The 18,485-nt window shown below is 43.1% G+C and overlaps 1 protein-coding gene across 6 annotated transcripts in view; it reads right to left on the reverse strand.

Annotated features, from left to right (window-relative positions):
* The window catches only part of FAM114A1 (family with sequence similarity 114 member A1), a 62,536-nt gene that overhangs the window by 8,203 nt on the left and 35,848 nt on the right, over positions 1 to 18,485 (reverse strand). For 4 of the 6 annotated variants that reach the window (XM_045019106.1, XM_045019105.1, XM_045019109.1 and 1 more), the window contains exons 10-14: positions 9,141 to 9,226; positions 7,673 to 7,834; positions 6,126 to 6,265; positions 4,379 to 4,451; positions 1,555 to 1,608 (exon numbers count right to left, since the gene is read on the reverse strand). In XM_045019106.1, the coding sequence (XP_044875041.1) occupies positions 1,555 to 1,608; positions 4,379 to 4,451; positions 6,126 to 6,265; positions 7,673 to 7,834; positions 9,141 to 9,226 (515 nt within the window). The remainder of the gene's footprint in view (positions 1 to 1,554; positions 1,609 to 4,378; positions 4,452 to 6,125; positions 6,266 to 7,672; positions 7,835 to 9,140; positions 9,227 to 18,485) is intronic. The other 2 variants (XM_045019107.1, XM_045019110.1) reach the window with 1 other exon arrangement.

Here is an 18,485-nt window from a genome sequence, read left to right on the forward strand (position 1 = left end):
TTCCCCTTTCCAGATCATTAATGAAGATGTTGAACCACTAAGGTCTCAGTACACATCCTTGGAGGACACTGCTATTTACCTGTCTGCTTAAGAGATAAACAACCTTATCTAAGGCTTTCTGAAAGTTCAAGTACATGTTCAGATAATAACTCTTTTTTTTTTGGTAAAAAGTTTATAGCATGCAAGCATCATTATATACAGAGGTATGTTGTCCCCTCTTTGACTGTGCATCACCTTCTAGAGAGAGTTGTGTGCGTAATGTAGGTGGAATATACCTGCATGCAGTCAGGAGCAGAATCAACTTCCCCCACTAATTTCAGACCTGCTGCATGAGGATGTAGCATGGCTGAAATCAGTGAGTTTAAAATTATTCATATATTGCAGCATAAATGCACTAAAAGAAAGTTATTAATTCATAAGGGGGGGGTCACACTCAGAGGCTTGCTGTGTGAAAGGGGTCACCAGTACAAAAGTTTGAGAACCACTGGTCTATTTGCTATTGACTATTCAGATAATAGCTCTTTTTTCCTTTTTTGTAAATGGGTCCCCAATGTTAGGTTAAAGCTACATAGTAACAATGCGCATTCTGTACGGTATAGATTTTTATGTTTAAAGAGAATATGTGGCTAGTTGGCAGAGCAAAAGAATGGGTGCCACAGATATAATAAACTTTAATCCTATATGAGCCAATCACTGTCTGTTGATATTATGGTCTTTTGAATTCCTTCTGTCTCAGTCAACCTGAGTGTAAAACTGAGTAAAAAGCAGGGACTTTCTAAAACTTACTAAGCCTTTCTTGGTCAAAACTAGAACTGGGTGAAGAATGAGAAAAAATATTCATGAACATTTTGACTTCAACAGACTTTTGGTTTGACCAAAATTGCTCTTATTTTTATGCACTTGTGAATATTTGTACAAGTGCAATTTAGTGTGGTTGTATGTGTGTGGGATCATGGGCAAGATTAATTTAATCATAAAATAAAACTTGTTTTAGATCATTGTAGTGTTTGAAGATTAGATCAACCAATGAGGGAAGAACACCACTACTATACTTGAGTATCCTTGCAGCTCAAACTGTGAATATTGAATCCTGGAAGGAACAATCACAGTAAACTGTTCAAGCTAACCATAACCTGAAATTATTTGTTTGACAAATGTTTTATGTGCACAATCAGAAATAATGAATAGATTAATAACCACAGTCTATTCATAGGCAATATCTGAGCAGGAAAAAAGGCTAAACTTACTGAATAAATTGCACATTGTGAATTGTTCACCCAGCTTAGTCAATACATTACAACACACAGTAAGAAAAGCATTTCATTTCTGTCAGAGTGTTCTTAGGAATCCTGACAAAATTTAGTATTACTGCTCTGGTCCAGCATTTGTGGATGACTTCTGAACCCAAAATGGAGTTGTTTATGAGATGGTACAGAATTACAATGCCATTACCATTACATTTTTATGGTTCTTTATAGGGACATAAATGTGTGTGCTTCATTTCAAAATGAGTTTATCAAAGTTTTTCCTATTGTGAAGAAATTGAAAGCTTACCTCTAATAGCACACTATTGACCATTGGGTTGAGGAGCTCTGCCTTCTTGTTGCTCTGTAGAAAGACAAATATTGACAAGATGTAATGCCAGGGCTAAACACAGATATTTAACAGTAATATATTTGCTTAGTAATGGATCAGTTTCGGCTGTATGAATTTTGAGAAAGCCTTGGCTCAGCTTGATTCTGTTTGATGAAAATAAGGTTTTCAAGGAAATACACATGTTCAAGATAATTTTAATACTATGGCATACTACTTTTGATAACATTTAACACTCATCTGTCTATACTTCTCTATTTGCCTGGTACGGTATCACAGTGTACAAGATGAGCTCATTGTTTTATCTGATTCTTTGGCTATGTCAAATACCACAGAATTTGAGGCCATCTGTAAGAATTTAGGACTGGCCAGTGGAGAGCATTTTTTTAAATGGTAGATGTAGTCAGAGCCTCTTCTCTCTCTGCCAACATAATGTTGGCAGAGACTTGCAGAAATAATTGCTTTCATCTGAAACTGAACAGGGAACTTTATTAGAACAAATAAAACAGTATTTTTTCAATTCACTGTAGAGCTTCTGCTTAGAACTTTCGCAGGCCCCGGTTCTGTTTGGTTTCTGTTACAGAGTTAAAGAAACAGGACAAATATCCTCACACCTTGTAAGCAGTTTAAGCACTGAAATGTGTTTATGGAGAGGTAAATAGTATCTTTAAAAGAACAGGAAGGAGAGAAGTGGAGGCAGTTTGGAGGGAGATGGAAGAACAAAAGAAAGTTGGGGAGGGGGAAGGGGGAGGGAAGGAGGGTAGAAAGAGAAATAGCAGAACAGTATCTTTATTGTCCGGAACTAGAAAATCTATTCCATATCCCCTTGTTTAGCTGATTATCAATAAACCTCTTAAACATAAAGAAAGTAGTGTCAATTAAACACTATTGATTGTAAAAATCAATGGTAAGTGCAAGCAGGAAGAAAGAAATCTAGAGCGATAAACAAAGGAGATACTTCCTAGTTCTGAATAATTGCTGACTTTTAGGAAAAAGGCCACAATTACATTATAATGACTATATGCCTGTATTATATAGCACTGCTGGTATTCTGATGATAGAGCTCTTTCATTCTAAACAACTATTGCAGAGGCCTGTGGCATTCCCAGAAAGTTAGCTTTTGTCCAGAATCAACCCAGCTGGGTATGTGAGTTAGCCAAATATTTGGAAAATTTGATTGGTGGTTAACACTGTGCACATTATAATTATCATGTTAGACGCATGTAATAGGATGTAATTCTGTACATCCTGCGATGGGAGCAATGTAAAGATGCACTGTCTCTGTGATGAGCTCAAGGAGGGACTGGACTCCCTGTGACACCATTTTTTGCTGAGCTCCCATCCACTCAGCCTATACAGTCCTGTTGGATGATGCTTCCTGCTTTCCTTAGTGCTGGTGGGAGCCAGCATCATCTCTTTCCCCGCTGGCACAACGTGTGCCCCTGAAGGCACATATGGATAGGGCAGTGGTTCTGCTGCACCAAGCACAGGGCCTGAGGCTGTCCCCTGTGTGGAGCATACTGGGAGTCGGAGAGCTCCTTGTGCCCAACTTCTCAGTGCCCAGTGACAATTAGGGCCTGAAATCTGTGTTCCTGTAATGCAAAACCCTCCTGAATGCCTATGCACCAAGGGGCAGAAATAAAGTTGCTGTGAAATCCTTAGCTCTGAATATCCTGAGTTGGGTCTGATCAATATTTCATGGCTAATTTTTTCTGAGTGCATACATTTATATGCTAAAACATGCTTAGAAAATGCAGAAATAGGCAGATTCATCTGAAATAACTGGAAGCAATGTAAATTATTCAAAATAAAAGCAATCCAATAAATTATGTTAGTTTTTAAATAACTTTGAAAAAAAATATCCAGTGATGCCCTGAAGTAGCTCGCAGGAGCCTCTTAAAATTCTAACAGGCCTGGGGAAACTTCCATGTCTTTGATAAGAATTCATGCTCCCTGGATAATCCCTACCAGACATGGCTTCACAAAACTATTTCGAAAGAGCAACTTTTTTCCATTTGGACCATGCCAGATCACTTGATTGTCAGGTAAGTTCAAAAATATTTTGTGGTTGAGTTTATCACCTCTGCTCCCCTGACTCCCATAAAGGTATTCACTCCTCCCCCATTTCAGGTCACACAAGCTATGTTACACTAGTAATATCCTCTGTACATTTTTCAGGAACAAAGTGTAAATGTTTCCAGCCAGAGCACTAAATAGAAGTTTGTTTACTTGCTATAGTGAGAGTGTGATTTTGTTTAAACAGAAAAAAAAAAGAATAGATTCTCTAGCCTTTCAATCTGCTCACTACAAACACCAGGGGATTTATCAGTCACTATGGGATAAACCCCTCTGTTAACATACTGCCCGTGATAATGCTCCCAATGTTGTATGTGGGTGTTTTTGTTTTTTTAAATACAGATGCATATAGAAGAAGGGGCTGGGTAAGGAGCTGCTGCAGTTCTTGGATGTGTGTGGGCCATTCAGTGGGAGTGGGCTGGGGGAATGGCAGAGGGATACCTAGTAGATCCAGGAACTCTGTGGATCCAGTTGCTACAAAACCAGCCTAAGGAAGGCAGGGCATATCACAGGATCTAGCAACAGTGGTGGATCTGCAGAAAGGGTGCTCTGTGTTCTGGATCTGGCTGGGGTTGGAGAGGACTCTAGCCTGCCCTATTTCTAGTCTTGCACATAAAGCCAGTTTTCACAGGGGATGAGAATCTCTCTTAAAGAGGTTATGTTTATAAAAATAAACGAACAATAAAAAGGAAATGCTCTCATATCTTACCCCAGTGGCAGTTAACGAATCAGAAAACTTCTTAGATAAAGACAATACTTCATTGCACATGGCACTTGTTAAACTGGTTATAAAAAAGAAAAGAGACAAATGTTAAAAATATACTTCTGCCTCATCTCAGAACTCAAAGTTCTGCCGACAATCTTGTTTCTAATCAATTAAATTTTATCTTAAAGTGTCCTGGGATTTGCTCTACTGGTAAGTAGAATCATGAAGGAGGCTTTATGCTTTGGATTTGAAAAAATCCAGCACTGGTTACAGCTGGAGACAGGATACCAGAGTAGATCAAACACTGGTCTCTTTTGATATGGCAGGGTTTTGGTTTTTTGTAAAAATACTAGACTTTTAGTCTAATTATTGCTTTACTTAAGGTTATACCAACCCAATGACTAAAAATACCACTGGAAATAAATACTCCTGCTCCCAGCTAGAAAGAATGTAATGAGTTTTTTTTCTCTCCAAAGCAGTGGATTGTATTAATAGAAGAAACATTGTCTAGTGGTTAAAGCACAGGGTTGTGAATGAGGAGATCCTGATCTAGTCCCAGCTCTGTCACTGACTTGTTATATAACTGTACCTCAGCTGGGGCTCAATCCTGCAAGGAGCAGAACATTCTGGCTCTAATCCAGCAGACAATTTAAGTACTGAATTTTAAATAAAAGTGCCCGCATTGACTTTAATGGGATTATTCACATGCTTAAAATTAAGTATGTGTATAAGTACATTGCTAGATCAGGATCAGAATGTTCACCACCTTGTAGGGGTCATGTGTTTAGGGGTTAATCCAAACACCACTGAAGTCAGTGGGAGTTTTTGTATTGTCTTCAGTGGGTTTTGGATTGGATCCTCAGGCCCCAGTTTTGAACCTGGGATTCTTGAAGTTAGGTGCCCACACCTCTGGGCAGGTCCGGCTCCAGGCATCAGCACAGCAAGCAGGTGCTTGGGGCGGCCAATGCAAAGGGGCGCCACGTCCAGCTCTTCGGCAGCAATTCGGCAGCGGGTCTCTCAGTCCCTCTCGGACGGAAATACCTGCCGCTGAATTGCTGCTGATCGTGGGTTTTTTTTGTTTGTTTTTTTTGCTGCTCGAGGTGGCAAAAATGCCGGAGCCAGCCCTGCCTGTGGCTTGGCAGTGCGTTGGTGATGAATATGGCATAATTGCTTAGAAATAGATTTTTGTGTCCTTTTGGCAGAGTATGAATGATGAGACCCTATTGTGGAGTGCAAAAGTGAATTCTGTGCATGTTGGTATACTATCTTTGGGTTGTGCTGGTAAAAAGTGCACCTAAAATGAGTGTGCACATTTAATCTCTAATATAGCAACAAAAAGTCATCAATTTATAGAATCATAGATTATTAGGGTTGGAAGAGACCTCAAGAGATCATCTAGTCCAACCCCCTGCTCAAAGCAGGACCAATCTCCAAATCCTTAAACGGCTCCCTCAAGGATTGAACTCACAACCATGGGTTTAGCAGGCCTCTGCTCAAACCACTGAGCTGTCCCTCCCCGTGCGCGGTGCATCTGTTGTGTTTTTTGTAAAAATATATCTGATATGCATGTCAGCAAATCACAGGCAGTCTGTGATTTGATTGCCTTTGAAAATAGAAACGCTAAAGTCAGTCCTGTTTGTTGATCCATGGTGTGTTATGGTGTCTGCAAAAGCTCTGGACTCAATAAAACTGTGCGAATGTTAAGCAAGCTCATACTGATGACAAAAAATATATATATATATATATTCACTTTGTCATAACTTTTGCTTGGTCCTGGGCTGTCTTTTCCACTTCTTGCCCATGAAGAATTAACTCTGCTACTTTATGAAGCTGTTCGATACAACGAGCTGTTATCTCAGCAAGGCTTTCAATAGATAGCATGTAGACTTCCTGAAATGAAACCAAGAAACAGTAACATAATTTCTATACACTAAAAAAGAGACTTTGTAAACTAGGGCAGAGTACAAACTGGGAGATATCAGTGCATACAAAGCCAAGGAATACCAGCTGTTACCTATCCTTAAGGAAAACGGGATGCAAGTGTAAGGACCTCATGCTTGCTTATCTCTGAGAAGTGAAAAAGCAAAACTACCATTCATTTCAATGAGAGCAGGGTTGAGCCCTAGGAGTTTCTATGGTGGAGTTTTTGGTTCTGGTCCTGATAGATGCTGAAATTGAGCCCTTAACACTCATGCAATTTACACTGATTTCATAGGGAGTTGAGAGGATCATGCCATTCCCAAAGCACATATCCATAGTGAAAATGAATTATACTCCTGATAAAAAATTCATTTTGCTAGCAACAAAATACATAAAACTCTTTCTAATCTCAACTCCCAGTGGTTTAGCAGTATCTGAAAATCTGCAATAACATAATCTATAATATACACAGTACAACTCAGTTTCTTACATTTTAAAGTGTTTGGATTTTTTTAAAGGGAACATAATCGATTTTTTTTATTAGAGATCATTAAAAACAACACAATTTAACACTGTCATAACTTAAATTAAGAAATTCAACCACAGTTAACTAGACCCACAGAAGGCAATATCACTAGTGGGTATATTTAGCCTTAAGGAAGACCTTTTGTAAAAAAAAGCGTAACCTTTTGGTTTGACTAGTAAATAATATTGCTATTTTGCCAATCTGTTTATCCATGAATTTAAATATAAATTGATCATATATTTTTTCATTTATTGGCATCTGAAGAAAGAGTCACTGCCAAATGTTGAGACATGACTTTAAATACGGTACATTGCTACAGACAAAACACCATAGGATTTTCCCATCTCCCTGAATTTAATCTTTTGTGTAAAAGCTATATTTGAGGCTTTTAATTTTTTTAAAGTTTAAAAAGTTACTATTGGCAGAGGGTCTGATCCTGTTGATTATTTACTCATGAGAATAATCTAATGGTGAAAAATACTTATATAAGTAAGGTTTGCAGAATTAGGCTCATAGCTATTGATTACCATCTCTTTTAAGTTCCTTTATAAAGTTAAATAACTTCTCCCCCTGGAGATATTAAAAACAACAATAGCACCACTCATAAGGATGAAGCACAAATGCTGGTTGTTTAGAGAATCCACCCAAAGAGATTATGATTTTGTTTATGAAATTTCTCCTTCTAGGAAAAGCAGCAAAGAGTCCTGTGGCAGCTTATAGACTAACAGACGTTTTGGAGCATGAGCTTTCGTGGGTGAATACCCACTTCGTTGGATGCATGACATGCTTTTACAGATCCAGACTAACACGGCTACCCCTCTGATACTTGACTCCTTCTAGGACTATTTTACCTCCACGGTTTTGTTTTTCTTTTCTTCTGTTTTATTATCACCATCTCCTCCTCCTTGTTCAGTCTTTTGTTCATCTTCTTTGTTTTCCTCTGGCTTCTCTTCCAAGTCTAGTGATGTGGAGAAGTTGGTTTCTTTTAGCCAGTCATGAGCTTTTTTCCTAGCCTGCCAAACAAGCCCCACAAAAAACCTCCTATTATTCAAGAGTGGAAGATCAAATAATGTTGCTGAAACACAAGTTAACAATACATTTCTTTACCTAGTTTTACTGTTCCACTCAAAATTCTTATTTACATCAGGCATGTACATAGGAGAAAATCTTTCTGTCCACTGAAGCATTGCTCACCTATGGCCATATACTGAACTATATTATGCTGCCCTTAGCCTGCATATAGAGCTATCATTAAGACGAAGGTTACCAAAACCTCAGTTTTATGCAGGATGTATCTAAGAAATAAAAGAAAAGGGAAATTAAGATCTGAGTGAAAAAGTGAAGCAGAATTTTTATAAAGAAAGAAAAAAATAAGCAAGTTCTTTGAATAAGCTAAAACAAGTCCAAATTCAGAAACAAAATTAGAAAGAAAGCAACTGGATTTTGAACTGCTTAGTACCAAGCCTATAAGTGGATCAAAGCAGAAACAGCATCAGTGATGTCTTTCAAGCCAACTACTCAATGGACGAGTACCACTAGCCATTTCCAGTAAATGGACTCAGGCTAGTGGTACTCATGCTAGTGCTCTCAAAATAGTGGGGTAGCCAGTGCATTGAAGTTGCATCCCAGGCTGGAGTTCAGACACTGAAGCCTTTGGAGTGGGATGGGCTTCAGAGCCCAAGCTGCAACTTCAAAGCACTCTCTACACAGCTATTTTGACAGTGCTACCACGAGCCCCGCTACCCAAGTATGTAGACTTGCTGTGGTCTGTGTAGACGGACCATAATAGTCTAAACCAAGCCCTCATGTAAAGATCCCTATTCTATCTAAGCAGCAAAGAGTCCTGTGGCACCTTATAGACTAACAAACGTATTGGAGCATGAGCTTTCGTGAGTGAATACCCACTTCGTCGGATGCATGTAGTGGAATACTCACGAAAGCTCATGCTCCAATATGTCTGTTAGTCTATAAGGTGCCACAGGACTCTTTGCTGCTTTTACAGATCCAGACTAACACGGCTACCCCTCTGATACTATTCTATCTACTAAAGCTTTCCCCACTTTGAGATTTCTTTGTGTGGCCCATCATTCTGGGTTGTCAGTGAGAGAGTAGCTAGCTAGCTAGCCTGGCCCCCTGGTTCTGGACTGACTCACCTAATCTCTTCTACCACAGCTCTCTCTATTTAACATCTCTGTGCCATCCACCATTTGCGCTCTGATCTGCCACCCTAGATACTACTCTACATCGAATTTCAGAGCAGCGCCCACTAGTTCTTCTTTATACTAGGGAGTGGAGGCAGGTTCTGTAACTTGCACCAACCTTATTAAGTTTGTCAGGAGTGGCAGCAACGTGCAATTCAAACAGCAGCTCAGTAAGCATGCTAACAAACTCTTCTTCCATGTCTGCTGCAAAAGGAAATAAGATTATTTCTGTGAGCATGTTGTTTTTGTCATAGCAGTCAAAAATCAAATCAAAGATCAGATCCCCACACATTTCTAGCACTATAGAACCAGCACTGGTTAGACCAGGGGTCGGCAACCTCTGGCATGCGGCTCGCCAGGGTAAGCACCCTGGCAAGCCAGGCCAGTTTGTTTACCTGCCGCGTCGGCAGGTTCGGTGGACTACGGCTCCCACTGGCCGCGGTTCGCCGTCCCAGGCCAATAGGGGAGGCAGGAAGCAGCGCGGGCAAGACGTGCTGGCCACAGCTTCCCGTCGCCCCCACTGGCCTGGGACGGCGAACTGCGGCCAGTCGGAGCGCGATCGGCTGAACCTGCCGACGCGGCAGATAAACAAACTGGCCTGGCTTGCCAGGGTGCTTACCCTGGCGAGCTGCGTGCCAGAGGTTGCCAACCCCTGGGTTAGACTAACAAAATGTGAACGTCTCCACCCTTTGTTTCATCAAAGGAAAAAGGGAGACGGCAGAGGCAAGAACTAGATGTATATTTTTAAGAACAGGTTAGACAATCACCTCTAAGGGATGGTCTAGGTATACTTGGTTCTGCCTCAGCATAGGAGGATGGTCTAGATGACCTCTAAGTCCCTTCCAGCCCTTCATTTCTATGATTCTGTATAAGTTACAGGTTGTGGCTTACCTCCCCAGAATTGCAGTGGGTCAGCAGAATCACCAGGGAAAAACACATACAACTCCCAACAGATAAGCCCCTTTTCTCAAATGAGAATATATATAAACAACACAGCAGCATAACTAGAGAATATAAGGTAAAGGGTGTTTCCTGCTTATTCATAGGTTCCAAGGACAGAAGGGATCACTGTGATCATCTAGTCTGACCTCCTGAATAACATAGTTCACAAAACTACCCCCAAAATAATTCCTTTCACTCTGTGGGGACTACAGCTAAAGAGGGTAATTTCCTTTTTACTTTAAATTTGAACTCTGGTTAAGCAAGACTTTCATTTTTGTGGTTTAGTCTATGGCAGAGGTTCTCAAACTGTGGTCTGTGGACCACCAGTGGTACATGAGCTCCATTCAGGTGGTCCGCGGATAGTTCCCTTTACGGTGCGTGCCTGGGAGGTCACACACAAAAGAATGAAGGGCCACCTCCCTAATTAGTGGAGCCGCGCAGGTGTGGCTCCACTAAGTAAGTGCCTGGACTCTGGAGAAGACGCACATATAAGGTGAGGTGTTGGCCTTGGGGGGGAACAGGGATAGGCTGGAGGGGGCACTGGGGTGAGAAAAGGGGGTGGGGGGAATTGGGGATGTGCAGGGCTGCAGTGGCCAGAGAAAGAGGCGACTTTCTCCAGCTCCAGGGCTGCGGCTGCCAGGGAGAGACAGCCCTCCTTCCTAGCTTTGGCTCTGTGGCTGCTCTGGCGGGGGAGATACCCAGGGCTGGTGCAACCATTTAGGCGACCTAGGCGGTCGCCTAGGGCACTAGGATTTGGGGGGCGCCATTTTCTTTGGCAGCGACTGCGGCGGCCGGATCTTTGGCTGCCCTGGTTGCCACCGGCATTTAGGTGGAGCTGCCGCAAGGGGGGTGCCTCAGGGCAGAGGGGGGAAGCTGCCACGGGGGGGGGCTCAGGAGGAGTGGGGGAGCTGCTGCGGGGGGGACGACGCCTCAGAGTGGGGGCCTGGGGGGGGGAGGGCACAAGGTGGAAGTTTTGCCTAGGGCGCAAAACATCCTTGCACCGGCCCTGGAGATACCCCTTCCTTCCCAGCCCCAGCTCAGGGGCTGCCGCGGCGGGGGAGAGAGAGAGAGACCCCCTCCTTGCCAGCCCCAGCTCAGGGGCTGCTGTGGCGGGGAAGAAAGGGCACATCCATTGCATTAGAAAGGTCAGACTACTGATATTAAAATATGAGCTGTGTGCTTTTATTTGTAGAACAAAAACCAATTATTAAGGTTTTTTTCATATAGCTCTTTTATCCAAAGCGCTTTACAATAGTTAGCTAACGGTACAAACAACATTTGGAAGGATCATTAAGTGGTCCACTGAGACCCTCAGCAATTTTCAAGGGGTCCACGAAAAAAGAAGTTTGAGAACCACTTCTCACTCCAGGGAGTTCGCCTGGAGAGAGCTCTTAGAAGGAAGAGACCATGGATGCTGAGCAATCCGCCGTTGTGACCTGCACAGGATGCGCCATGTTCGTCTTCCTTCCACAGGATAGGAGCGACTTTGTCTGTACCAAGTGCAAGCTGATCTCCATCTTGGAAGAGAAGATTCAAGGTCTGGAGAAACGAATAACAACCCTGCATTCCATAAAAGAAAATGAGGATTTCCTGGATAGACGTCAGGATCAGCTGCAGCGGGCACAACATTCTGAAGATTCAGAGCAGGCTACGCAGCGGGGACAGAAGGCCAGCGAGGATAAGTGGCGGCATGTGACTTCCAGAAGGGGAAAGAGTACCAGAAACATCCATGTACCAGAAACACAGATACAGGTGAGCAACCGTTTTCATGTTCTCTCCACAGGTATTAGTGCAGAGAGTGGAGTGGATGATGCACCTGAGGGAACAGAGCAGAAGGAGACTCCACTGATTGGAAGGCATGAGATGCACCTTCCTAGGGATGGGGGTTCCACGACCACCACTCCCAAGAGGAGGAGGAGGGTGGTGGTGGTCTGGGACTCTCTCCTCAGGGGGACTGAGTCATCTATCTGCCGCCCTGACCGGGAGAACCGAGAGGTGTGCTGCTTGCCAGGGGCTAGGATTCACGATGTGACGGAGAGACTGCCGAGACTCATCCAGCCCTCGGATCGCTACCCCTTCCTGCTTCTCCACGTGGGCACAAATGATACTGCCAAGAATGACCTTGAGCGTATCACTTTAGACTACGTGGCTCTGGGAAGAAGGATAAAGGAGTTTGAGGCGCAAGTGGTGTTCTCATCTATCCTCCCTGTGGCAGGAAAAGGCCAGGGTAGAGACCGTCGAATTGTGGAAATCAACGAATGGCTACGCAGATGGTGTCGGAGAGAAGGGTTTGGATTCTTTGACAATGGGATGGTCTTCCAAGAAGAAGGATTGCTAGGCAGAGACGGGCTCCACCTCACGAAGAGAGGGAAGAGCATCTTTGCAAGCAGGCTGGCTAACCTAGTGAGGAGGGCTTTAAACTAGGTTCACCGGGGGAAGGAGACCAAAGCCCCGAGGTAAGTGGGGATGTGGGATACCGGGAGGAAGCACAAGCAGGAGATTACATGAGGGGAGGACTCCTGTCTCAGACCAAGAAAGCGGGACAATCAGCAGGTTATCTTAAATGCCTATACACTAATGCAAGAAGCCTGGGGAACAAGCAGGGAGAACTAGAAGTCCTGGCACAGTCAGGGAATTATGATGTAATTGGAATAACAGAGACTTGGTGGGATAACTCACATGATTGGAGTACTGTCATGGATGGATATAAACTGTTCAGGAAGGACAGGCAGGGCAGAAAAGGTGGGGGAGTTGCGTTGTACGTAAGAGAGCAGTATGACTGCTCAGAGCTCCAGTATGAAACTGCAGAAAAACCTGAGTGTCTCTGGATTAAATTTAGAAGTATGAACAACAAGGGTAATGTCGTGGTGGGAGTCTGCTACAGACCACCGGACCAGGGGGATGAGGTGGACGAGGCTTTCTTCCAGCAACTAACAGAAGTTGCTAGATCACAGGCCCTGGTTCTCATGGGTGACTTTAATCACCCCGATATCTGCTGGGAGAGCAATACAGCAGTGCACAGACAATCTAGGAAGTTTCTGGAAAGTGTAGGGGACAATTTCCTGGTGCAAGTGCTGGAGGAACCAACTAGGGGAAAAGCTCTTCTTGACCTGCTGCTCACAAACAGGGAAGAAATAGTAGAGGAAGCAATAGTGGATGGGAACCTGGGGGGCAGTGACCATGAGATGGTCGAGTTCAGGATCCTGACACAAGGAAAAAGGGAAAACAGTAGAACAGAGACCCTGGACTTCAGAAAAGCAGACTTTGACTCCCTCAGGGTACTGATGGGCAAGGTCCCTTGGGAGAATAACATGACGGGGAAAGGAGTCGAGGGAAGCTGGCTGTATTTCAAAGAAACCTTATTGAGGTTGCAGGAACAAACCATCCCGATGTGTAGGAAGAGAAGTAAATATGGCAGGCGACCAGCTTGGCTTAACAGTGAAATCCTTGCTCGTCTTAAACACAAAAGAACAGCTTACAAGAAGTGGAAGATTGGACAAATAACCAGGGAGGAGTATAAAAGTATTGTTCAGGCATCCAGGTGTGAAATCAGGAAGGCCAAATCACACTTGGAGTTGCAGCTAGCCGGAGATGTTAGGAGTAACAAGAAGGGTTTCTTTAGGTATGTTAGCAACAGGAAGAAAGTCAAGGAAAGTGTGGGCCCCTTGCTGAATGAGGGAGGGAACCTAGTGACAGAGGATGTGGAGAAAGCTAGTGTACTCAATGCTTTTTTTGCCTCTGTCTTCACAGACAAGGTCAGCTCCCAGACAGCTGCACTCTGCAGCACGGTATGGGGAGGAGGTGACCAGTTCTCTGTGGAGAAAGAAGTAGTTTGGGGCTATTTAGGAAAGCTGGACGAGCACAAGTCCATGGGGCCGGATGCGCTGCATCCGAGGGTGCTAAAGGAGTTGGCCGATGAGATTGCAGAGCCATTGGCCATTATCTTTGAAAAATCATGGCGATCGGGGGAGGTCCCGGATGACTGGAAAAAAGCTAATGTAGTGCCCATCTTTAAAAAAGGGAAGAAGGAAGATCCAGGGAACTACAGGCCAGTCAGTCTCACCTCAGAACCTGGAAAAATCATGGAGCAGGTCCTCAAGGAATCAATCCTGAACCACTTAAAGGAGGGGAAAGTGATCAGGAACAGTCAGCATGGATTCACCAAGGGCAAGTCATGCCTGACTAACCTAATTGCCTTCTATGACGAGATAACCGGCTCTGTGGATGAGGGGAAAGCAGTGGATGTACTATTTCTGGATTTTAGCAAAGCTTTTGATACAGTCTCCCACAGTATTCTTGCCAGCAAGTTAAAGAAGTCTGGGCTGGATGAATGGACGGTAAGGTGGATAGAAAACTGGCTAGATGGTCGGGCTCAACGGGTAGTGATCAATGGTTCCATGTCTAGATGGCAGCCGGTATCAAGTGGAGTGCCCCAAGGGTCGGTGCTGGGGCCGGTTTTGTTCAATATCTTCATTAATGATCTGGAGGATGGTGTGGACTGCACCCTTAGCAAGTTTGCAGATGACACTAAACTGGGAGGAGTGGTTGATACGCTGGAGGGTAGGGATAGGATACAGAGGGACCTAGACAAATTAGAGGATTGGGCCAAAAGAAATAGGATGAGGTTCAACAAGGACAAGTGCAGAGTCCTGCACTTAGGACGGAAGAATCCCATGCACTGCTACAGACTAGGGACCGAATGGCTGGGTAGCAGTTCTGCAGAAAAGGACCTAGGGGTTACGGTGGACGAAAAGCTGAATATGAGTCAACAGTGTGCCCTTGTTGCCAAGAAGGCTAATGGCATTTTGGGTTGTATAAGTAGGGGCATTTCCAGCAGATCAAGGGATGTGATCATCCCCCTCTACTCAGCACTGGTGAGGCCTCATTTGGAGTACTGTGTCCAGTTTTGGGCCCCACACTACAAGAAGGATGTGGATAAATTGGAGAGAGTCCAGCGGAGGGCAACAAAAATGATTAGGGGGCTGGAGCACATGACTTATGAGGAGAGGCTGAGGGAACTGGGATTGTTTAGTCTGCAGAAGAGAAGAATGAGGGGGGATTTGATAGCTGCTTTCAACTACCTGAAAGGGGGTTCCAAAGAGGATGGATCTAGACTGTTCTCAGTGGTAGAAGATGACAGAACAAGGAGTAATGGTCTCAAGTTGCAGAGGGGGAGGTTTAGGTTGGATATTAGGAAAAACGTTTTCACTAGTAGGGTGGTGAAGCACTGGAATGGGTTACCTAGGGAGGTAGTGGAATCTCCTTCCTTAGAGGTTTTTAAGGTCAGGCTTGACAAAGCCCTGGCTGGGATGATTTAGTTGGGTTTGGTCCTGCTTTGAGCAGGGGGTTGGACTAGATGACCTCCTGAGGTCCCTTCCAACCCTGAGATTCTATGATTCTATGATTCTATGACACTGGTCTAAGGTGCAGGAACTTTCTCTCATTGTAGAATGTTTGTGAGTAAACCACAGATTCTCTGTGCTTGACCTCCAACTTGGTCATACAGATTCCTTTTGTCTGCCTGTGACAGCTCAAACTACAATCATTGTTTCCCAAGGGCCTATTGTGTCGTTTCTGTGGGGCTTCCCAAGATGCATATATTTTACTATCTTTTCGTTTATCTTTGACATCACAGATAATGCTTTCCAAGATGACAATTTCTGCCATGCAATTCTACCATTTTATCTATGTAATCTCCTAAAGTATCTATGGTAGGTAACCTATCGCTTAAATCAGCCTCTGTACCAGATGACTGGAGGATAGCTAACATAATGCTGATTTTATAAAAGGCCCCAACGGTGACCCTGGCTTTTACAGGATGGTAAGCCTCACTTCAGTATCAATCAAATTGGTTGAAACTAGTATAGTAAAAATAGAATTATCAGACACATAAAAACAATATCTTGTGGAGGAGTCAACACAGCTTTTGTAAAGGGAAATAACATCTCACCAATCTATTACAATTCTTTGAGAGTGTCAACAAATATGTGGACAAGGGTGATCCAATCAATACAGTGACTTGGGACTTTCACAAAGCCTTTGACCAGGTCCCTCACCAAAAGCCCTTAAGCACACTAAGCAGTCATGGAATAAGAGGGGGAAGATCCTCTCATAGATCAGTAATTGATTAAAAGCTAGAAAATAATGCATAGAAATAAATGGTCAATTTTCACAAAGAAGAGAGGTAAATGGCAGGATCCCCACAAGGATCTGAACTGGGACCAGTGATGCTCAACATGTTCATTAATGATCTGGAAAAGGGGTGAACAGTGAGGTGGCAAAATTTGCAGATAATGCAAAATTACTCAAAGTTAAGTCCAAAGCTGACTGCAAAGAATTACAAAGGGATTTTACAAAACTGGGTGACTAGACAACAAAATGGCAGGTAAAATTCAATGCTGATAAATGAAAAGTAATGCACATACAAAATGATGGGGTCTAAATTAGCTGTTACCACTCAAGAAAGAAATCTTGGAATCATCATGGATAATTCTCTGAAACCATCCACTTAATGTGGAGCGGCAGTCAGAAAAGCTAGCGATGTTAAGAACCACTGGGAAAAGAATAGACAATAAAACAGAAATATCATAATGCCCTAAATTAATCCATGGTATGCCCACACCTTGAATACTGTGTGCAGTTCTCGTTGCCCCATCTTATAAAAGATGAAATTAGAAATGGAAAAGATATGGGCAACAAAAATGTCTATGTTGAACTGTGTCATTATTTGCAGCCTGCTGAAACTAGAGAAACTGTTCACTGACACATTGCACAAGTACCAGAATTTCTGATAACTTGTGGCATATAAAATATGATACCCAGTTCAATTACCTTGTCCCTTAATGTCAGGTAGCGACATGTGAAGTTATTGATATTAATAGTATCAGAGGGGTAGCCGTGTTAGTCTGGTTCTGTAGAAGCAGCAAAGAATCCTGTGGCACCTTATAGACTAACAGACGTTTTGCAGCATGAGCTTTCGTGGGTGAATACCCACTTCTTTCTTGCATCCGAAGAAGTGGGTATTCACCCACGAAAGCTCATGCTGCAAAACGTCTGTTAGTCTATAAGGTGCCACAGGATTCTTTGCTGCTTCTATTGATATTAATGTAGCCTTAAGAATTAAGTACAGCCACTTTTCAGGTATACTCATCTTTTGTTGTGCATGAATATTACCACAGTTTGAAAGGAAACAGAAAACTACTTCAAAAACACATTTGTCCCTTTGGAAGCAAGAAGTGCTCTTTCCCCTTACTCCTGTGGATGCTGATTGTACCTGTCTGTCTGATCCTAAAGAAGGCATGGAAACAGGCTACACACCCAATTCCAAAGTTGCCAAGAATAAGATTTATGCAAATGAGCTTTCTCAATGATCCTCACACATCTGTCTCTTGTGCAGGCTCCACAGAGATAACTGCAGCTCAAAAGCTGTAGTAACATCCTTGGAGCAGCAACATAAGGTGAGAAATGGTCCAGGATGGGTCCTCAAGGTTACAGCAAAGAAAGAAACCCTCCAAACAGTTTATCTGAAGGCAGGGAAGTGTTTTTCCTCCAGTTAAATCTCTTATCTTTTGTATATGTAGAGCACAGCCAAATGATACTGTAGCGCTATCAAATACGGTGACCTCATCTACAATGGCAGCAAAGAATCCTGTGGCACCTTATAGACTAACAGACGTTTTGCAGCATGAGCTTTCGTGGGTGAATACCCACTTCTTCGGATGGCATCCGAAGAAGTGGGTATTCACCCACGAAAGCTCATGCTGCAAAACGTCTGTTAGTCTATAAGGTGCCACAGGATTCTTTGCTGCTTTTACAGAACCAGACTAACATGGCTACCCCTCTGATACTCATCTACAATGGGAAAACACGGTGTCTAGCAAGATAGTTAGCCAACATGTGTTAATCAAAATGTTTTTAGGTGCTGCTGAGCACCTAGACAGAATTTAACATGTTCAAAAATGTCTTGTCTAGGACCATGTCTTCACTGGGGAAAAAAAGGTTTGAATTAAAATCCGACTGAAGACAAGGCATTTCTAGTTTTAACACAAGATAGCGGGTTGAGTTAAAGACTATAGGGGAGTTGGAGTTTAACTCTACTTGGTAACTAATGATAAAACTCAACTGCCTTGTCTTTGCTGGGATTTTAACCTGAGTTATCTAACTCAAGTTAAGAACACACCTCTTATTTGCAGTGAAGACGTGCCCTGGGTTTGACCAGGACCAGCTAACTCATAATTAAACAACACTGTTTTTGTTCACATGAGGTGCTCAGTGGTATTGAAAAACCTGTTAAATAGTATTAAGCACACCTCATTTTCCCAATGTAGCTAAGGACTATATCATGGCAAATTGCCGAAGGGCCCTAAACAAATCATTTTAGGTAAATAAATCAAATAAAAAAAGAAAAAAGACCAAGAATCTGCTCTGGGAAGGACACACCTCAGTGCAACCTGAGAAGCTACATTTGGTTTTGTAAATAGGATCAGAAACATGAACCACAGTAAGTGGAGAATAGAAACCT

The sequence above is a fragment of the Mauremys mutica genome, chromosome 5, assembly GCF_020497125.1.
Source record: "Mauremys mutica isolate MM-2020 ecotype Southern chromosome 5, ASM2049712v1, whole genome shotgun sequence".
Lineage (NCBI taxonomy): Eukaryota > Metazoa > Chordata > Testudines > Geoemydidae > Mauremys > Mauremys mutica.